The 23586-nt window shown below is 40.9% G+C and overlaps 1 protein-coding gene across 13 annotated transcripts in view; it reads left to right on the plus strand.

Moving 5' to 3' along the window:
• LOC144593435 (regulating synaptic membrane exocytosis protein 1-like) overlaps positions 1–23586 on the plus strand; it is a 338785-nt gene that overhangs the window by 51829 nt on the left and 263370 nt on the right. For 7 of the 13 annotated variants that reach the window (XM_078398979.1, XM_078398984.1, XM_078398980.1 and 4 more), the window contains exon 2: positions 16997–17089. The exons of the other annotated variants lie outside the window; for them this stretch is intronic. In XM_078398979.1, the coding sequence (XP_078255105.1) occupies positions 16997–17089 (93 nt within the window). The remainder of the gene's footprint in view (positions 1–16996; positions 17090–23586) is intronic. 13 annotated transcript variants of the gene reach the window in all.

Raw genomic sequence — 23586 nt, forward strand, 5'->3', positions numbered from 1 at the left:
CAGACTGCAGGAAGTCATCCTGATGTTACCACAGTTAATTTGTTCCCTTTCTTGAAGGGGACATATTTATGGTGTCTGAGCTTACTGACATGTCCAGTTCTTCCCAGATATGTGATGTAATGTTGTGGATTTGTGTCTGATTTATCCACTCACCAAGTTTTTTAAAAATCAACTGGGATGACGTCTGGTCCAGAGGCCTTGTTATTTACTTACCTTGGCTTTCAGGTACCTGCAGAGCTATTTCTTTTCCCTTGAAACATTGTGGAGCTTCCATTGTACTATAGTATTGCTTTTGTGGGTAATTTGTTTCTGGTCTCTGTGTTTTCTGGTGAGGAAGCCAAGAATCTTTTCACAGTTGCTAATTATGAGCAATTTCAGGAAGGTCTCGGTCCTGTGGGCACTGCAGTTCCTGTTTGGGAGTTGACAGATTTGCCTATGAGGACCTTGGACAATCCCAACAGCACTGGCAGATCTGAATGTCAGTGCTGTCAGGCACACTGATATCCACATTGTTGCCTTGAGTGAGGATTGACGAGCAAATGGATAGTCAATGAACAAGACCATGGGTACTCCTGGAAGGTAAGATTGGATGAGGAAAACTGTCTTCATGAGTTTTTAGTTTTTAGTTTTAGAGATACGGTGCGGAAACAGGCCCTTTGGCCCACTGAGTGCACACCGACCAGTGAACTCCATACACTAGCATAATCCTACACACTAGGGATAATTTACCAAAGCCAATTAACAAACCTGTACGTCTTTGGCATGTGGGAGGAAACTGGAGTGCCCGTAGAAAACTCATGCAGTCACGGGGAGAACGTACAAACTCTGTTCAGACAGCACCCGTAGTCAGGATTGAACCTGGGTCTGTGGTGCTGTGAAATAGCAAGTCTTCCCCTGCACCACCATGCCACCCTAGTTGAAATTTGTCTTAAAAAATGAATTAGCCTTGTGTTTTGTATACCCTTTCAGGACCATATGACTCACTCCAGCACAGATCAAAACACAACCATTATTACTCCATATGCCATGACCCTGGAATGTATGGATGAGGCCAGTGAGATCATGACAAATTCTCCTCTGATCTGGCTTTAGGAAGGTGGGAGGGAGAAGGGAAATCATATGGGATCCAGGGTAAACTAGTCAATTGGATACAAAAAATTGGCTTGAAGAATGAGTCAGAGGGTGGTAGTGAAGATGAGTGTCCAGCTAGGTGGCAGAGCAAGCACTGCATCAGTGGGAAGCTTTAGAAGATCACAGTGAGAATAGCTGAGCTAGTGTTTCCAGCCCAGGAGGCAGAACATAGCAGCAAGAAGGTTCAATGCATTGGCTCATTAAAAGGCACAGCAGCCAATCAGAAGAAGTGAAGGTATGTGTAGAGGGTAGATGGGTGAGCAGGAAGGGGATAAAGTGAAGCTATCTCTGTGCGCATGAAGGTAATGGAAAAGGCCGTATGTTGAGATGAAGTGCTGTGTGTGAGCGTAAATGTAAAGGCTTTAACGCGGGGCTGTGTGTGAGGGTATGTGTGGAGGCTGTGACTTGAGAGGCTGTGATTTGAGAGGCTGTGATTGAAGCTAAGTGTGAAGGGTTAGTGAGGGAAATGGGCACAGAAGATTTGCTGCTACTCCTTTAACCCTTCCTGGTGGTCATACATCTTTCTGCCTGCACCTTGGGTGTGAACACCTAACTATAACTCCTATCTACGCCACTTTGTTTCCTGGACGATCCTGAGGATGTCAATTCACAGCTACATATCCTTCATGCAGTCAGTCAGAAGCTGCAGCTGGATGAACTTCCCACAGATATAGTCCTCAGGGACAATAGAAAATAGACAATAGGTGCAGGAGTAGGCCATTCAGCCCTTCGAGCCAGCACCGCCATTCAATGCGATCATGGCTGATCACTCTCAATCAGTACCCCGTTCCTGCCTTCTCCCCATACCCCCTCACTCCGCTATCCTTAAGAGCTCTATCCAGCTCTCTCTTGAAAGTATCCAACGAACTGGCCTCCACTGCCTTCTGAGGCAGAGAATTCCACACCTTCACCACTCTCTGACTGAAAAAGTTCTTCCTCATCTCCGTTCTAAATGGCCTACCCCTTATTCTTAAACTGTGGCCCCTTGTTCTGGACTCCCCCAACATTGGGAACATGTTTCCTGCCTCTAATGTGTCCAATCCCTAATTATCTTATATGTTTCAATAAGATCCCCCCTCATCCTTCTAAATTCCAGTGTATACAAGTATACAGTGTATACACTGGAAGTTTCCCTGACTTCCCACATCCTTTAACTCCAAGGGCTTCGGCGCAGAGCAAGGCAGCAAGATTAAGCTAAGGTCTTTTTTTTGGTAACCCTCTTCAGTCTCAGTGCTGTCGGGTTGGCATTTGCGACAGTGGTATGTGGCATGTGACAATGGTATCCTGCAAGATTTGGGAAGTCAGTGAAACCACAGACAAGGCTGAGAATGCTGCTTTGTTGGACACTGATGTTGAGAATAATTGTGGTGAATGTTTTAGCCCCTATCCTTGCTTATTGTGTTCTATGGGTCAGAAAGTCACGGATCCAGTGGCGGGGTGGGGTGGGTGGGTATCATATCATATCATATATCTACAGCCGGAAACAGGCCTTTTCGGCCCTCCAAGTCCGTGCCGCCCAGTGATCCCCGTACATTAACACTATCCTACACCCACTAGGGACAATTTTTACATTTACCCAGCCAATTAACCTACATACCTGTACGTCTTTGGAGTGTGGGAGGAAACCGAAGATCTCGGAGAAAACCCACGCAGGTCACGGGGAGAACGTACAAACTCCTTACAGTGCAGCACCCGTAGTCAGGATCGAACCTGTGTCTCCGGCGCTGCATTCGCTGTAAAGCAGCAACTCTACCGCTGCGCTACCATGCCGCCCGTTGGGATTATGGTGTTGAAAGTGGTGCTATATTATAAATAAGTAAGTTACAATAAATAATTGATTGGGCTAATTGATTAATCATGATAAATAGATTAATGATGATTAGGCTAAATAAGAGCCTGGCATAGATGCCCTTGTTATCTAGATGTTCTAAAGATGCATGTAGGGCCAGAAACGTAAATTTGAGGAACAGCATCTCATATTTCGCTTGGGCAGCTTACAGCTCAGTGGTATGAATTTTAATTTCTTTAACTTCAAGTAACCCCAGCATTCCCTCTCTCTCTATCCCTCCCACCCCAAGTCACACTAGCTTCTCGTTTTCACCCAACAAACAGCTAACAATGGCCTGTTTCCTTTATCATCATTACTTTTTTGCATATTTTTCATTTATTGTTCTTTATCTCTCTACATCATTGTCTATATCTCTTGTTTCCCTTATCCCTAACCAGTCTGAAGAAGGGTTTTGACCCGAAACGTCACCCATTCCTTCTCTCCAAAGATGCTGTCTGTCCCGCTGAGTTACTCCAGCATTTTGTGTCCATCTATAGGGTCAGAAATACGGCCCATTGATCTGTTACGATGGTAGGCAAACTGGAATGGATTGTTATCTGGGGGCCTGGAGTTTGGGACCTTCGATGCTAATTAGGGCATTTTGCTTCCTGAAGTCAATTACTAGCTCCTTGGTCTTGCTGATTTTGAGGGAGAGTCTGGAATTGACACCATGTTACTCAGCTCTCCCATCCTTGTCCTTGGACTGTCAGTACTCTGAGTCTGATTGAATGAATTGACATTATGTTTGATTATATATATTTGTGTTGATTTATGATGCATTAGATGGAATGTGGGTAATTAGGGCACAATGTTAAAGTCCTAGTTCGATTGATTTTTTTTTCCCTTCATTCATTCAACAATGAAGTAACAATGTATTAATATGAAAATATTGCAGTAAAATGCCCATCTAGCGATTCATATTCATATGAGAGTACAATAAACCCCGAATTATAGCCGTTTGGGTTACAAGTATTTGCCCTTTCTGATTTTACAGACTGCAACCCAAAAACTTGAGATGCGGTATTAAAGTTGCTCTCGTGGAATTTATGTGGGGAAAGAAAAGTAAATCAGCATAAATTATTTTTTTCAACTTGCATTTAATGATACTTGCTCAGATGAAACAGCGTTGCATTTTGGAAGATCATGATTAGGCTATTTTCTAGGAATGCAACCCCTCGTAACCTGGGGGGGTCACTTATATTATAGTAAAACACATTGTGGGAACATGATTTTAAGACTGTCTTAAAAATGAAGCAAACATGTCGATGGGTAAACTTGTGTTTTAAAATGCAGGCAAAAAGCTTCAGGCTTTTAAGTTATTGTCAAGAATGTTTTTATAATCAGTCCTTCAGAAGAAAAAGTAGTTTTGTTGTTTAAGGTAATAATAAGACTTAAAAGTGGTGCATGTCTTCCCTTGCTAGAAAGTAATTATGATTTTGTATACAGTGCATTCAGAAAGTATTCAGACCCCTTCACTTTTTCCATATTTTGCTACGTTGCAGTCTTATTTTAAAATGGATTAAATTATTTTTTTAAATCATCAATCTACACACAATAACCCATAATAAAAGAGCGAAAACAGGTGTTTAGAATTTTTTGCAAAGTAATTAAAAAGAAATAACTGAAATATCACATTTACATAAGTATTCAGAATATTTGCTATGACACTCAAAATTGAGCTTATGTTCATCCTGTTTCCATTAATTATCCTTGAGATGTTTCTACAACTTGATTGGAGTCCACCAGTGGTAAATTAAATTGATTGGACATGATTTGGAAAGGCACACACCTGTCTATATAAGGTCCCACAGTTGACAGTGCATGTCAGAGCAAAGAACAAGCCATGAAGGAATTGTCCGTAGACCTCCGAGACCAGATTGGGTCGAGACACAGATCTGGGGAAGGGTATAAAACAATTTCTGCAGCATTGCAGGTCCCGAAGAGCACAGTGGCCTCCATCATTCTTAAATGGAAGAACTTTGGAACCACCAGGACTCTTCATAGAGCTGGCCGCCCGGCCAAACTGAGCAATCGGGGGAGAAGGGGCTTGGTCAGGGAGGTGACCAAGAACCTGATGGTCATTCTGACAGAGCTCCAGAATTCCTCTGTGAAGATGGGAGAACCTTCCAGAAGGACAACTATATCTGCAGCAATCAGGCCTTTATGGTAGAGTGGCCAGACGGAAGCCACTCCTCAGTAAAAGGCACATGACAGCCCACTTGGAGTTTGCCAAAAGGCACCAAAAGGACTCTCAGACGATGAGAAACAAGATTCTCTGGACTGATAAAACCAAGATTGAACTCTTTGGCCTGAACGCCAAGCAGCACCGCTCATCACCTGGCCAATACCATATCTAAGGTGAAGCATGGCGGTGGCATGTTTGTGGGGATGTTTTTCAGCAGCAGGAACTGGGAGACTAGTCAGGATCAAGGGAAAGATGAACGGAGCAAAGTACAGAAAGATCCTTGATGAAAACCTGCTCCAGAGCGTTCTGGACCTCAGACTGGGGTGGAGGTTCACCTTCCAACAGGACAACGACCCTAAGCACACAGCCAAGACAACACAGGAGTGGCTTTGTGACAAGTCTGTGAATGTCATTGAGTGGCCCAGCCAGAGCCTGGACTTGAACCCGATTGAACATTGCTGGAGGGACCTAAAAATAGCTGTGCATCAACGCTCCCCATCCAACCTGACAGAACTTGAGAGGATCTGCAGAGAAGAATGGGAGAAATTACCCAAATGCAGGTGTGCCAAGCTTGTAGCGTCATATCCAAGAAGACTTGAGGCTGTAATTGCTGCCAAAGGTGCCTCAACAAAGTACAGAGTAAAGGATCTGAATACTTATGTAAATGTGATATTTAAGTTATTCTTTTTAATTACTTTGCAAAAATGTCTAAACACCTGTTTTCGCTTTTTAATTATGGGGTATTGTGTGTAGATTGATGATAAAAAAAAAGAGAATTTAATCAATTTTAAAATAAGGCTGTAACGTAGCAAAATGTGGAAAAAGTGAAGGGGTCTGAATACTTTCTGAATGCACTGTATATGGTGGAGGGGTATATAAATCACAAAATACAAGACAATTGAATAAAGTCCAGGTGCAGAATGTGCTACCAAAACTGAAGAATTAAGGAAGGTTCAGTCTTTCCCAGGACCCAGAAGGTGCTTGAAATACTCTTGAGCTGGATAACATCTTTGGAGAGAAAAACAGAGTTATTATTTCAGATTATTGCCACTTCATCAGAACCTGCTGAGTATTCTAATATTTTTTTAACTATAGACATTTAGCACATATATTTTTGGTTGCTTTTCCATTCTTGGAACATTCTGCTGATAAGGAAGAGGTTGGTGAAATTTTACAATATTAAGGTTGCACAAACAAACATACAGAGTGGGAGTTAGAGGCCAGATGTCCCCTCAATCCCGCAGAGCCATTTTTGGCTGATCTGATTTAACTTCAACTCTGCATTTCTGATTACCTATGGTAATCGTTCATCCCATTGTTTAATAACCATCCCTCTACCTTTGTCTTAATCTTCAAAGATTTTATTTCATTTGTTCTGTGAGGAAGATAATTTCAAAGATACTCAACCCTCAAAAATTTAACCTTGCCTCTCACTTAAATGGATAACCCTTACCTTTTAAACCGTTCTAGTTTCTCCCATGGGAACAAAATCCTTTACACATATATCTTGACAAGATTCATCACTATTTTATATATCACTCAAGGCATCTCTTGTTCTCGTAAACTCCAGATGCAAGTCAAGCCTGTCCAATTTTCCTCATAAAACAGCCTCCTTATTCCAGATATTAGTCGAGAAAATAGTCTTTGAACAGTTGCCAACATTTTCCTTAATGTTGTTAGCTTTCCTAATGACTTTCCCTAAAAGAAACGAGAGATATAGACGGGGATGTGGAGCGTTAAAGAACAATGAATGAAAGATATGCACAAAAGTAACGATGATAAAGATAACAGGCCATTGTAAGCTGTTTGCAGGGTGAAAATGAGAAGCTAGTGCGAATTGGGTGGAGGAGGGATAGAGAGAGAGGGAATGCCGGGGCTACCTGAAGTGAGAGAAATCAATATTCACACCACTGGGCTGTAAACTGCCCAAACGAAATATGAGATGCAGTTCCTCCAATTTGCATTTAGCCTCACTCTGACAATGGAGGAGACCGAGGACAGAAAGGTCCGTGTAGGAATGGGAAGAAGTATTAAAGTGAAACAGAGACAGAGTCCCCCTAGTCTTTACCTTCCACCGCATCAGCTGTCGCATACAACGCATAATCCTCCTAACTTTCCGCCACCTCCAATGGGATCCCACCACTAGCCACATTTTCCCATCTCCACCCCTTTCCGCCTTCCGCAGAGACTGTTCCTTCCGCAAAACCCTGGTTAACTCATCCCTTCCCGCTCAAACCACCCCCTCCCCAGGTACCTTCCCCTGCAACTGCAGAAGATGCAACACCTGTCACTAAACCTCCTCCCTCGAGTCCTTTCAGGTTTGGCAGATGTTCAATTGCACCTCCTCCAACCTCATCTACTGTATCCGTTGTTCAAGATGTGGACTCTTATACATCAGCAAGACCAAACACAGACTGGGCGATCGTTTCGTGGAACACCTTTGTTCAGCCCGTGTGAACCAACCTGATCTCCTGGTTGCTGGACACTTTAATTCTCCTTCCCATTCCTACACAGACCTTTCTGTCCCCGGTCTCCTCCATTGTCAGAGTGAAGCTAAAAGCAAATTGGAGGAACAACATCTCATATTTCGCTTGGGCAGCTTACAGCCCAGTGGTATGAATATTGATTTCTCCCACTTCAGGTATTCCTTCCCTCTCTATCCCTCCCCCACCTAATTCACACTAGCTTCTCATTTTCATCCTACAAACAGCTTACAATGGCCTGTTTCCTTTATCATCGTTACTTTTGTACATTGTTTCATTCATTGGTCTTTATTTCTCCACATCACCGTCTATATCTCTTGTTTCCCTTATCCCGAACCAGTCTGAAGAAGGGTCTCGACCCGAAACGTCACCCATTCCTTCTCTCCAGAGATGCTGCCTGTCCCGCTGAGTTTCTTCAGCTTTTTGTGTCAATCTTTAACGATAATACTGTTTGGTTTATTTTTAAATGTACCTACCAGATGATGTAATCTCAATATCAGAATTGCAAAACATCGAGGAAATGTTAGCGCATGCATGACTTTGGAAATTGAAGATGTATTTAGATTTAAAATTCAGGACGAGTCAGAAAGCTGAGCTTCTGACAGCTTTTACTGTTGCATTTTAAAGCTAACTAGACCAAGTGGACCCGTTGGGCCCAAACCTCTCCCGCATTGGTGCAGCACCCTCTCCTCCCCCCCCTCCCTCCTCCCCCTCCCTCCTCCCCCCTCCCCCCTCCCCCCTCCTCCCCTCCTCCCCATCTCCCCTCCTCCCCCCCACCCCCCCTTCACCCCCCTCCTCCTCTCTCCCCCCAACCCCTCTCCCCCCACTCCATCCCCCTCAACCCTCCTTATCCCCCCTCCTCCCCCTCTCCCTTCCTTCCCCCCTCCCTCCCTAGGAGATAGATTTAAACTTTAAAATGTGAATAACTAAAAATATAGCACAGATTTCAATGATACTTCTTCCATTAGCCCCAAAGGGACGACGGTGAGCCTAAAATTGTCACTATCATGTACCGTTTGTGCTGTAGTTCAGGAACAAACAAACGAGAGTTTTAGTATATAGATTTCACTTTAGGATAGCTGTGGCTTTGAATCTTAGGATTTCCTGGTGAACAGTGGGATAAAAGCCATCCAACTGTGTCTGAAGAACTAATGATTTAAAACGCTGTAGGAAGTAAAATAATTTACTTTTAAAAACCTGCAGCTAATTAGTCTTTTATAATTACCCACAAATAGAGTCAAATTGGCAAAGTCTATTCCCTTTGTAGTTTTGACATTTGTTCATTTTATACTAGTTCAGCCAGGAGGAGATACAGAGTCTTAGATTTGTACAGCATAGAAACAGACCCTTTGGCTCACAATCAAACCAAACTTTTATCCAAAAATGTTAATCCTATTTTCCTTACATTAGATCTGTAACCTATTTAAGTATTTGTCAAAATGACTCATAAATATAGTAATTGTATTTGACTCTACCATCTCCTTTGTCAGCAAGCTTCACATATCAACCACTCTCTATCTAAAAAAAACCCTAAAATCCCCTTTAAACTCCTTCCTTTCACCTTAAACCTATGTCCTATTGTTTTTAATACTCCTACTTCTATCTTATCTATGACTCTTATAATGTTATGTACCTCTTTCAGGTCACCACTCAACCTCCTTTGCTCCAGGCAAAATAAATCCACCCTCTGTGTCCTGATGAATGAATGAACGAATGAATGAATGAATGAATGAATGAATGAATGAATGAATGAATGAATGAATAGCCTTTATTGTCATCCAAAAACATGTTTTTGGACAAAATTACGTTACCCACAGTCAACAATGAGAGGCAATAAAAAAGAAAGCAATAAAACACACAATCATAAAAACTAACATAAAACAAAAAAACATCCATCTCAGTGAGTCTGCTCCAGTCACCTCCTCACTGTGATCGAAGGCCAGTATGTCTTTTCTCTTCCCTGCTGTCTTCTCCCGCAGTCAGGCAGTCGAAATAACTAAAGTCTGCCAATTCAAGCAACTTTCTTCTCTGCACTCGGTCCAGCACTACTCTTCTGCGGTGACCAGAAATGCACACAATACTCCAACAGTGGCTTTACCAGTGTTTATAAAGTTGCAACACTAATCTTCCAACTTTTACTTGCCCGAATCTATGAAGGCACATAGAGTCATAGCGTCTTACAGCAGGGAAATAGGCCCAACTTGCTCACACCGGCCGGCCAGCATGTCCCAGCATATCCATCTTCTTCACCATCCTATCAACCTGTGTTGCCACTTTCAGAAAACTGTTGACGTGAACCCCAACATTCTTCAACATTAGTCGTTGTACATGTCTTAACAAATCCCAATAATCCAAATATATAAACTTCTCCCTTCTGCATCAGCTGTTCAGCCACAAAATTCATCTGTCCTTCTATATCCATCTTCGCTAGCATTAACATCTTGAAATATTTTTTTCCTTTAGTCAAATAAAACATTGAGTAAGAAAAAGCATATTTATAAAGTTGTTTAGTAATAATCAGGTCACAAAATAATCTCTGGAATAGCACGCAACCCTGCGTTTTTTTGTGATATGAGAAACACCAGTGACTGTTTGACAAATTGTCATTTCAAATGTTTGATACATTGTCATTTAGTAGATAAGTAATACTAAAACATGGGATTAAAAGGGTCAGGGCAATATGGTGATTATTGCTTTTCATGCTGGAGGGAAGTTTGTATCTCCCCATTGATGCATGTTACTAAAGTAGATGTAAATTCCAAGTTTATAGATTGTAGAAGCTTGGAAATGTTGTAGATAGTAATATTGAAAGAAGTATTTCAAGATGTTAGTGCTGGCAAAAATGGAAATAGAACAGGTCAGATGGTCAGATGGATGAATGGCTAAACAGTTGGTACTGAAGGGAAGGCTTTGGGTACTTGGATTATTTGTCTTGTATTTGTTTCTTTAAAGTATTCAATTCCCTTTTGAAACTTGTCCTTGAAACTACTTCCAAGACATTTTACAACAAAATGCAGAAGGAAACAATTCCCTTTTACCAGCACCCTACATCTGTGTTGAGTTTATTTATCCTGCTGATCCATGCGGCACGGTGGCGCAGAGGTAGAGTTGCTGCCTTACAGCGAATGCAGCGCCGGAGACTCAGGTTCGATCCTGACTACGGGCGCCGTCTGTACGGAGTTTGTGCGTTCTCCCCGTGACCTGCATGGGTTTTCTCCGAGATCTTCGGTTTCCTCCCACACTCCAAAGACGTACAGGTATGTAGGTTAATTGGCTGGGCAAATGTAAAAATTATCCCTAGTGGGTGTAGGATAGTGTTAGTGTGCGGGGATTGCTGGGCTGCGTGGACCCGGTGGGCCGAAGGGCCTGTTTCTGCGCTGTATCTCTAAATCGAAAAAAAAAATCTAGAACATGAATAACCCTAGGTTAACTGAAATCACGCATTCCTGGCAACTTTCCAATCCGGATTCCGCTCAAACCACTGTACTGAAACTGCGCTCCTCAAAATCACAAACGACATTCTCCTCTCCTCCGACGCTGGGCTGGCAACCTCAACATCCTCATCCTACTTGACCTCAGCGCCGCCTTTGACACCATAAATCACTCCATTCTCCTCACCCGACTTGAAACCTCCCTTAACATCACCGGCACAGCCCTATCCTGGTTCAAATCTTACCTCTCTGACAGACACCAGTTCATCTCCATTAACAACTGTAAATCCCCCACCGCTCCCCTCCCCCAAGGTGTCCCCCAAGGCTCAGCCCTTGGCCCCCTCCTCTTCATCCTCTACCTGTTCCCCCTTGGTCAATTAATCCGCCGTCATGGTCTCAACTTCCACTGCTTCGCCGATGATATCCAGCTCCTCATCTCCACCAAGTCAATCTCCCCCACCACACACTCTACACTGACAAACTGCATCACTGAAATAAAATCTTGGCTTCAATCAAATTTCCTCAAACTCAATTGCAACAAATCTGAAATCATCATCATTGGTCCAAAAACGCTCACCAAATCCACCCAAAACTTCATCCTCAACATTGATGGTCTCCCAGTATCCACCTCACCTCACATCCGGAATCTTGGAATCATCTTTGATCAAGCCCTCTCCTTCGACAAACACATCAAACACATCACAAAGACAGCCTTCTTCCACCTCAAAAACATTGCCCGTCTCCGTCCATCCCTCTCCTCCACAGCTGCAGAAACCCTCATCCACGCCTTCATCACCTCCCGTCTGGACTACTGCAACAGCCTCCTCTATGGCGCACCCTCAAAAATCATCAGTAAACTTCAATACATTCAAAACTCCGCTGCCCGTCTACTCACCCACACCCCGATCCGTGACCATATCACCCCCGTCCTTTATAAACTCCACTGGCTCCCCATCCCCCAGAGAATCCAGTACAAAATCCTCCTCATAACCTACAAAGCCCTCCATAACCTGGCCCCATCCTACCTGACCGACCTCCTCCACAGGCACACTCCCACCTGCACCCTCCGCTCTGCTGCTGCCAATCTCCTATCCCCCCACATCCGGACCAAACTCAGATCCTGGGGGGACAGGGCTTTCTCCATCGCTGCTCCCACCCTATGGAACTCACTACCCCAAAACGTTAGAGACTCCTCCACACTCACCACATTCAAAACATCGCTGAAGTCTCACCTGTTCAGTACTGCCTTCAACCACTGAAGGTCACCTCACCTTCTGTCTCCTTTCTCTGTTCGTTTATTTATTTACTTATTTATCTATTTATTAATTTCCCTATGTTCTCTAAATCTCTGTAAAGCGTCTTTGAGTATACGAAAAGCGCTATATAAATAAAATACATTATTATTATTATTATTATTATTCCTGCAAATCCCTTCTGACTCCAATCCAATACCTTAACATTCCTTGTTAATGGCAGTGGTTAAACATGATTCGCTAGCTGTGGTTTAACCAGAAGTTTAATCATGAATTAAAAGCAACACACTTGACCCATCATGCCTTTGTTGTTTCTGTTTTAGCTCATTTTATCAATCTTTTTTTGGTTCCAAAATATAACTTTCGAATGAACAGCTTGGAAGTGGTAGATTAAATTCCTCAATGTCATTGCAGTGGTTGTTAGTGCTGCCTCCTTGTGTATAATTTTATGAAGAATGCACTGATATGCTGTTCATGAAATCTTTCAGTTGCCAACTTCATCAAAAATTCATGATCTGTTGTTGTTGCGTGCTTTTTTTTTGGAGGCAAGGACTTTGCAAATCGCTGTTGGCTAACATAGCAGAGGCCCTCAATATTGGCACACTGGACCATCTATGTTGAAACCTTAGGCTTATTTTCACAGTGATCCTGATGTCCCAGTTGGTTTACAGGCATCTGCAGTTGTAGATCTTCAGTTACTCACCAAGTAAGCATTCTGCTGTTAACTAATTTAAACCAAGCACAGATCAGTTTTTGTTACTGGTTGGTTTTGTTCTCTATTTCTCTTGTATTCAGTGGCACAATACTACAGTGGGGTTTCGCATAGAGACCTGGGTATTCATACCAATAAATCTTTGAAGGTTATGGAACAAACATAAAGCTGTTTGACTAAAGAACAAACAGTTCCCTTCATTTTGATAAATAGAGACATAGAGTACAAAATAATAGAATTTTGGGTAAATCTTATAAACCACTGGTAAGCCTTCAACCACATGCAGTACAACGTAAATTTCTGAACACCATATTTTAGGAAGGATATCAAGTGCGAAAGGAGAGAGCAAAGTTTACCAATGGAGCTGCTGAAGAAGCTGGGATTATTCTCTTTAAAGGTGAGAAGAATTGGAGTAATCTTAGAGATATTCATAGTTTAGCAGGATACCGATAGAATAAAATAGAATAATTAATTTCATCTGGGGAAGGGTCAGTCGTTATATACAAGACATCAGAGATAAGAGAAATATAAAATAAATAGTTAAAAAAGTCAGAGGGTAGGTATTAAGACAATTTTTTTTTTAAATGACTTGTTACAATTTGAAATACACCACATCTGGTAGAGACAGATTGACTAGTTTGATCTGAAAGAAAACTTGGTGATACATTGCAAAAGGAAACAATTGCAAGTAGGGAAGGATGACTGGAATAGAACCAACTAATTGTCAATATTTTTCAATAGCTGACATCATGTTGTACAAAATGTCCTATGGTACTGAAATTAATAGTACTCCACTGTATTGTAAAAATCTCATTACAGGGCTCAAAGTTACAGAAAATAATAATTTAGTCATTCCTAACATCTGATTTTGTTTATTTTATTTATTTTATTTATTTATTGCTCTCTTCATCCTTGAAACCATTGTCCTGGCTGGGACTATTTAGCAAATATCTCAGAATCATAGGATCACATAGGCTCTTTGGCCCGAAGATGACCTTGCAGATCATCGAGTAGCCATCTATACATTCTATTTTACAGCACTTGGCATGTAGTCTTCTATGCCTTGACGCTTAAAGTACTTGTCTAAATACTAAAATGCAGTGAGAGTACATGCATTTTCCACCCCCAGTTGTGGTGTTCCAGATTTCAATCACCTACTGGGAGAAAGAAAATTTATTAAATCCCCTCTAAATCTCCCACCCCTTTCCCTAAGCCTATGCCCTTTGGTGATAGACATCTCAGTCATGGGGAAATATTTCATAATCCACCCTATATAATTCTCATAATTTTGTATAACTCTATTAGCCTTCTCCATTCCAAAGTAAACAAACCCAGCCTATCCTACCTCTCCGCAAAGCTGATATGCTGCCTCTCAGGCAATGTTCTCCTTAATCTCCTCTGTACACTCTCCAGTGTAAGCGCATCATTCTTTCAGTGTGGCAACCAGAACATCCCCTAGTACTTCAGCTGCTGCAAAACAAAGTTTTATATAGTTGTAAATTTATCTCTCTATTCTAGTTTTTTATGCCTCAGCTATAGAAGGCAAATATCCTCTATGCCTTCTCCACACTATCTAATTCTGCTGCTTGGATAGTCCAATCTAAATGAATCATCTGACATTTTTCAGGATTCAATTTCATCTACCATTTCTTCGCCCATCTTGTTCATATTGTTCTGAAGGCACACACCAGCAACTTCACTATAAACACCACCAACAATTTCCATGTCATCTATGAACTTATTCATCACATTTGCTACATCCATATTCGCATCATTTATGTATATAAAAGCAGTATGTGTCCCAGTACCAATCGTCGTGGTTCAGCACCGATCTCATGGTTTCAATCACAAAAACAATCCTTCACTAACATCCTTTGTTTCCAATCACCAAATCAATTTTGAATCCAATTTTCCAAATGACTCTAGGTCCTATGGGTTTTTGACCAGTGGCCCATCAAAGATCTTACTAAAGTCCATGTAGACAATAACAACTGCACAACACTCATCAACATAATTAGATACACTTTGGGGAAACAAATAATTAGACTATGGGGCAGATATAGCCACAGTTTATATTTGGCACCAGGTCCAATGTAGGCCCAATGTTCATTTGTATCACATTTTGACTTTTCTTTGTTTTCTTGGCTTGGATGTCTTTAGCCTGATGGCTGAGCAATAGATAAAAATTGAAATAAAATGAGAGCAATTATTGAAAACCACAAATGACAATAACACAATAACATCTGAGCATCAATATTAGCCTCCTAAAATATTTAATGGGATTTTTGCTCTATTGTTTCTTTTTATATAGTATAACCCACTGATGTTTATATAATCCATCTAATTATATTAACAGCCAGATCATTTGGATGCAGCCAAGTTAACTGCCATTTTACTTGCATTGATTCAAGGGAAAAATGCAAATTGCCCCACAGACCACAACATTCTAAACTCAATGTTAACCCTCTCAGTGAATCCTTCTTTCTCTCTTTTCTCATTTCCCTTTTCTTCTCATTTCTCCCCTCATTCTTTCACCATTACTACTTCTCTCTTAAGCATGGCTTTATTCTCCCACTGCCGTACCCCCTTCCCTTCTCAACTTCCTTTAAATCCCTTTCCCATTGCACCTAGTTTTCTTTATTTTTCTTCGCATCCATACCCTTTTTTCTCCCACCATTTCCCCATCTTCCCATCCCAACTCTCCCTTTCTCTTCCTCCATCATTCCTTCCCTCCTATTCCCTCTCCTCTCCCCATTTCCCTCTCATTTCTGTATTTCTCCACACACCCCACACATTTTGTGCTCTCTATATTACCCTCTTCCCTAGCCCCTCACTTATTCAATCTTCTTTTGCCTTCCCCTACCTCTCAACACCCCTTTCCCCAACATTTTCTCTCTAAACACTCCTTTACATCCTCCTCCTTCTCTTTCTCTCAATGCCCCTTTCAGAATTCACACAGCACTACCAAAAAAATTGAGCTACAGAATAAAATGTGCTCTTGTGGAATTCATCGGGGGGGGGGGGGGGGGGGGTGGGGGGGAGGAGGGATGAGGGAGGAGGGAGGGATGTAAATAAACATTACTTTTTTAACTTGGGTTCCTTGATGCTTGAACAAATGGCTCAGGTTTTCACAAGGGAAAATTGCCATACCAAGCTTTTTCTAGGAATGGACCCCTTTCCCCTCTCCGGTCAGTAATGTGGGGTTGCTTGTATTGGATCAATCATATTTGTTCAATATCTTTGATTAAAGTGTCCCCATAAACCATAAATTGTATTGTTTATTTTTATAAATTATTATTTGCTCTTACATTAGTACAACATACAAAATGATAAATGCATTAGTGTAATTAAAAGCAAGACATTTCCTCAGGATTTTTTATTTCTACAGAACATTCATTTACCCTAATTGTACTGTAAGACACAAAGGAACTGCAGATGCTGGAACCTTCCATAGAACGCAAAATGCTGGAGTAACTCAGCGTATTAGGCAGCATCTCTGGATCATGGATAGGCAACAATTTAGATCAGCCTCAGTCTTAAGAGTATGACGAAGGGTCCTGATCCAAAGCGTTGCCTATTCATGTCCTCCAGAGATGCTGCCTGACCCGCTGAATTACTCCAGCACTTTGTGTTCTACACAACATTTTAGACATTAGGTTCAAGATGGTGACTCATTATCACTTTCTTGAGGAAATTTGGGATGGGTAACAAATGTAGGCCTTGTTAATGGTGTCCAAATGCTTAAAATGTAATACTGAAAGAAACAGCGACAGCCGAGAAAATCTCAGTACGTGAAAGATCATCCATCTGGACGTCAGTAAATCCAGTGCAACACAGCCCCAGAATCTAAGAAATAGTGCACCTAAATGTTTGTGGACACCCAGACTTGATGTGAGAAGTAACAAACGGCGGCACCACCTATTAAACTGAAACTGAGCACCAAACTAAGGTCTGCTTCAATGGCTCCTTTCAGGGACCAGCAGAAGATGTCACCATGGTCAGTGATGCCTTGTCTTGGCTTTATCTGCACCCAGGCATTTCAAGACCAGGATACACCATCTGCGAGGCAAGTCAATCTGTTTATTTTTACTAATGTTATGCTCTACGGTCTCTTTTAAAGTTTTTTTCTGAGAGCAAGGAATGTAATTGATATGATTGCTCTGCAAATAAAAACTGCAGACTCGATGGGACAAGAGATTTTCTTCTGTGCCACAATAATTGTAACTTATCCTGCTTTTTTTCAAAACTTAACATGTTGCCCTGATGCAATGTTAGCATAACGGTGTGTATTGGCAACTTATTTCATAAATCAGTGCAGTTAGTTCTAAACTCCTTGTCATATTTAGAGGATTGTCACTCACTTTTTGTTCAAATTAATCAATCCTAAATTGGGTATTGTGCATTGAATACAGAGTCAAACAAGCATACTCCAATTGAAAAAGATTGCATGACTAAGGGCTTGGAGAATACATCCCCGTGTGAATTTTAACATTTTGTTAAAGTTATGTTTATAAGTTGATAATTTCAATCTTTCTGTAAGATAAAGCTTATTGATCCAATCTATCCGTGAGATAAAGCTATCAAGTTCATTCTATGAAGGATTTACAGCACTTTATGTTGCTGATTTCTTTGTTAATACCTTCACTGAATATGTTACCCTGCATCCCAGGGCAATTGTAGATGTTAGATCTTTCAAAACTGCTGCTGATAACAACTTGTACTGTGTTCATTCGTTAGACTGTGCTAACTGAACCACCTTGGCAGTCTGATAGCAACACCTCGATCTTAAGAGTTTAAGTTACTCCATGACTTAATTTCACTCCAACCTAAACACCTTCATCACAACTCTCCTGGTACTTAGAATTCCATTAATTATGTCCTTTTCTATAGCTTTGATTCTGCAGCTCACCAATGGCATTTGGGTTTTTGGTCAACAATCCCTTACCTAAATCTCTCTGCCTGTCCACTGCTCTCCATTAAAAGGCACTTTTAATTTTTTTTTTAACTTGGCAGATGCCCTAATGCATCCTTATGTGGTTCAGTGCCAGATTTTGTCTAATTATGCTCTTCTGAAAAACCTTGGAATGTTACGTTAATGATGTTGTAATTGCAAATTATTGAAATGTTTCATTATTTTCTACCTTCATCATTTAATGTTTTTTTTCAATTTGTAATGTCTGTTACACCATTTTTTTCTTGTGCATGATAGCTCCTTGTGTTGTGATGTCAGACAAGGGAGTATTAAAGCAGGTTTGGCAGTGAAAGTCCGGATGCAAAATCTTAATTTCACCACCTCCCAACCTTCTCGTCAGAGCTAAAATCACTCCTATGACTAATGATTAAATGAGTAATTCTACTGATATTGTGAAAACATGAAACACGGATGAAATGAGAATAATTGAGAGATAACGGGAATAAAATTGAAGGAGCAGAACATCATCAACTTGAAGCATTATCGCCTGATGGGACATATCGGGGCTATTTACAGAGGCATGTGAGGAGATGATGATCTTTGTATCATCTCTAGCTATAGGCGAGGTCCTGGAGGACTGGAGAATAGATAATATTGTTTCTTTGCTTAAGAAGGGGTGCATATAATCTAAGAATTTGTATGCTAGTGAGCTTCACGTCAGTGGTAGGAAAGCAATGGGATAGGATTAACTCGCATTTAGAAGAGAATGGGATAATTATGGACAGTCAGAATGGCTTTCTCTGAACCACAAGTTTTTTTTGTTTGGATTTGTTGAAGGTGATTCACGAGAGTAGGGTAGTGTTGTTTGTTTGATATTTGATAAAGTTCCTCGTAGTAGGCTGATCCCGAAGATTACAATGCAAGGATCCATGGTGACTTGGTACTTTGGATTCAGGCTGAGGAGAGACCTGATAGAAGAATATGAAATTATGAGAATCATGTTAGAGTAGACGGTCAGAACTTTTCCTAGGTTGTAAATGTCAAACATGTAAGGGCAGAGGGGAAAAGTTTAAAGGATATGAGTGGAGCAAGTTTTTTTCACAGAGTGGTGGGTGCCTGGAACACTCTGCTAGGGGTGGTGGTGAATGCAGATATGACATTCACCATCACAAGTGTTTAAGACGCTTTTAGATATTGTAGGCACGTAAAATATGCAGGGAATGGAGGGATATGGATAACATGCAGGCAAAGGAGATTAGTTTGTTAACATAAACATCCACAGCAGATTCCCCACATTCCTCACTGTGATGGAAGGCAAAAATGTCCAAGCATCTTCCTCTTTATCCGTCTGGGCGATCGAAGCTCCCGTAGCAGATGGTCAAAGCTCCGCATCGGGGCGATCGAAGCTCCTACGTCGGGACGATCGAAATTCTCACGTCGGGGTGGTTGAAGCTCCTGCGGCTTGGAGCTCCCGTAGTCGGTCTCTGACCAGAGACCGCGAGCTCCGTAATGTTAAGTCCGCAAGCACTCACGGTTAGAGCTCTGATGTCGATCCCTGGCAAATCCGTTCCATCTTCTCTATTTTACCTATGGATTAAGGTGAAAATAATGTCAGTTTAATGAGAGCAGCCAGCAAATCAATGTAACTTTACTGGCACATTGATATTACAAAATCCATAGGGACAGAAGATACTATTTATCTATCCCATTGATTTTGAGACCTTTTCTCTATGTTTCTATGCGAGTTCTGATTTCTTTATAATTTTTTTAAACATCGATGCATTAGTATGCTGATATCCTGCTCATCATCAGATTTGTTGATATGTTAATGTTATTTCTCGGCGTACTATTTTAGCAGAGATGATAAGATTTAATTTTATCTGTTAAATTGATAATAATTCCATTGATGCAGCATCATAAGATATGATATCAACTCCAAAATCTTCAGTTGTATCCATTTTTAAGGCTGTTTTTCATCTCATTATGGAAAGAATGCAATATTTTCTCATTTGAATCACTGGTTCCTTTGAATGTGCAGCAAGTTTCCTTTTATTTATGGGAGGGAGGCTTGGCTCAAAAGGCCAGAATTGCCCTCCTCCATCCCTTTTACTCTTTTGGAACTGAATCATTGACTTCCTGACCAACAGACCCCATCAAACAAACTAACCTCCTCTCCATTGATTCCATTTATACCCCTCGCAGCCTAGGCAAGGTCAGCAGCATAATCAAGGATGAGTCGCACCCTGGCCATTCCCTCTTCTCCCCTCTCCCATTGGGCAAAAGGTAAAGAAGTATGAAAACGCACACCTCCAGATTCAGGGACAGTTTCTTCCCAGCTGTTATCAGGCAACTGAACCATCCTATCGCAACTAGCGAGCAGTGCTGAACTACTATCTACCTCATTGGTGGCCGTCGGACTATCTTTGATTGGACTTTACTGGCTTTATCTTGTGCTAAACGTATTCCCTTATCTTGTACTAAACGTATTCCCTTATCATGTATCGTTACACTGAATGGCTCAATTGTAATCATGTATTGTCTTTCCGCTGACTGGTTAGTACGCAACAAATGGTTTTCACTCTACCTCAGTACATGTGACAATAAACTAACTCCGAATTGAACTTTGAGGAGGTGATGGTGAGTTTAGGATCCCCAGTATTCTGTGTAGGTGTGTTCCAGGATTTTGGTACAGAAGCATTGACAAATAATTCAAGACAAAATAGTGTAAAATGTGGAGGACAGCTATAGATTGAGACATAGTACACAGAGTAGACCAGTAAGCACAAGAACCGGTTCACCAATCCAAGTAATCACAATTATTTGCACATGGTGTGTATCTCTCTGTTCCTTGCCTGTTTGCATGTAAAAGTCTCGTGCCGCTTCAGCATTGCTATCATATGTGCTTTTACTATCTATCTTCCAGGTAAGCACCATCCTCTGTGGTGTCGCGTTACACATCTTTTAAACTTTCCCCTTCTCACCTTAAACCTATGCCCTCTAATATTTGACATTTCTATCCTGGGAAAGAGATTGACTATCTACCCTATCTATGCCTCTCATAATTTTATATATTTCTATCAGGTTACCCCCTCAGCTTCCGACACTCCAGCAAAATCAATAGAAGTTTGTCCAACTGCTCTCTTTGCTCATGTTCTCCAATTCAGGCAATCTCCGGGTGAACCTCTTCTGCACTCTGTGCAAAGCCTCCACATTCTTCCTGTATTGTGACGACCAGAACTGCGCACTGTACTCAAAAGATGGCCGAACCAAAGTTTTATCCAGTTGCAATATGACTTCTTATTTTTTATATTCAATTGCTGATTGATAAAGGCAATCATTCAAAATATCTTTACTGCCTGATCCTCATGTGTGCTACTTTCAAGGAGCTATGGACTCTTGAGATCCCTCTGTACATCAGTGCTCCGAAAGATCCTGCCATTTCCTGTATACTTCTTGCATTTGTCCTCTCAAAATGGAACATCTCACATTTATCAGGATTAAGCTCTATCTGCCTTTTTCACGTGCCTCGTGTCCTTGTCCTGGATGGTGATGTTTGCAGATTTAGGATGTGCTGTAAAGAATTTTTGATTAATTTGAGTAATGTATTTTGTAGCTGGTAGACGTTGTGCTTACAGAGTACAGGTGGTGAAGAAGGGTCTCGACCCGAAACGTCACCCATTCCTTCTCTCCAGAGATGCTGCCTGTCCCGCTGAGTTACTCCAGCTTTTTGTGTCTATCATGGTGAAATTAATGTTTTGGGTGGTTGATTGCTGTTTTATCCTGTATGCTGTTGGAGTTGCAGCTATGCCAACAAGTGTAGAGTACACAATCATGCCTTGATGTACCTTAAGGTGATGGAACAATGAGTGACTCAGTTCCTGATCTGTTCATATGCATGCCATATTTATGTTGAGCTGACTTTCTGATCAGAAGTCCTCTCAGAATGCTGATGGTGGGGGAGTTGAATTGTAAGTGGAGTTGGTTATCCTGATTCTAATTGGAGGCTTTTGTCTTTGAACATGTCTGTTATTCAATTGTTGCATGTAACATTTACAACACCATGCAAGAACGTTATCTTGCAGAAATCCATGTTGAGTCATGCAGAAACAAAGCATAGTTCAACTTCGATAATTAAGTGGAAAATATGAAATTGTGGTTTGTTGATGAAGTTTGTTGTTATACTTTAAATTTATGTAATCAGTCAATCTGTAAGAAATGATGGTGAGTGGGTAGGTGATTTAAAAAAAAAAAATACACAGATAGATGGAGGAATGTTTCATTGCCAATTTTAAGCCACTCACTTCATTTCCTTTCTAACCAATGATGAGAAACTTCTTATCAGAATTCTTAACAATAGAGTGAAACTCTTACTCTTGATAATCCCGATAGAGATGTACACATCCTGTTTGTTGACAAGCCAACCTTTTTATTGACTATTGAATGGGAAGAGCTGCCAGTACTAATCAATCTGTGATCCACTAATGGCAATTGAGCAAAATACTAAAACAAATTAATCCTGTAGTTTCAAATAAATTATTTCTGACTGTTTCCATTCCATCCGTAACATTCTTATGACCTTGACAGGATTGTTGGTTGTTTATGCTATCAAATCATCTTAAACCCCAAACTCTTTCATTCCTGGAAAACCAGCTGTTCACAGTTTTAGCAATCTGAGCAGCAATGTTTTAAATGCCTCTACTGCTTCAACAGTAGAGTTAATGTTGTCAGGCCACCCAATAGCCGTTGTAAAGTCATAGCAGAATTTTAACTAAGGGCAGTTGAATAGTTTCTATCTTTTTAACTGCTAGTAGCCACTTCTTTCCAGTTGATATCAAATTAAGGCAGCTCTCCCTCCATTATAGTCGTCACAGTAGAGGATCTTTCAGTGACTTCCATGGTAGCGTACTTGAAGTTAGTAATCACAACATGGTGAATCAAAGGTGTCAGCACAAATCCAAATTAATCCCTGTCAAGAAATAATGCTTCCTTGTGTCTGCTGTTTTTGCAATCTGTTAACTTCACAACTCTTAGAACTGTGGTCCTAGCTTTTAACACCTTTAAGCAGCTAGGTTTACATATCTCAATTTTTCCATCTCAATGGATGGCTTTCCAAATTACTTTTTCATTTTTATTTTGTAACTCCACCATTTAAGTTTCTTTGTATGCATTGTAGCTTTTTTTTTGCCAGCAAACTGATTTTATGCAACTTCTGGCATTGCGCTTTAATCCCATGATAGAAAGTCAGTTTTATCAGCTTAAGCGTGATTTTTATTTTGACTCTTTTACCCAACGAAAATAGTATGGATATAGGTTAGGATTCCTCTTTGTTCTTATGTTGGCCTATACACTCGAATGATGTACAAGGTAAACTTTACCCATAGTACTTGGAGCCAAAGAATCAGCCACCTTACTTAGGTTTATATTTAACTTCTTGACTTATCTTTACAGAGTGGGGTCTCTGCACTGTGCCATTTGAGGCCTTCTTGGTACTAGAACCTAGCTGTAAGGATACTGAGAGATAGTAAGAGAGGGTCAGCAAAGTTCAGGAATCGCAAAGGCTGGTAAAAAGATTGAGAAGAGACAATGCAAAATCAATTATACAATTTAAAAAATGTTTTGGAGGTGAATTTATACAAATGATTAATTTATAC

This window comes from Rhinoraja longicauda, chromosome 5, assembly GCF_053455715.1.
Source record: "Rhinoraja longicauda isolate Sanriku21f chromosome 5, sRhiLon1.1, whole genome shotgun sequence".
Lineage (NCBI taxonomy): Eukaryota > Metazoa > Chordata > Chondrichthyes > Rajiformes > Arhynchobatidae > Rhinoraja > Rhinoraja longicauda.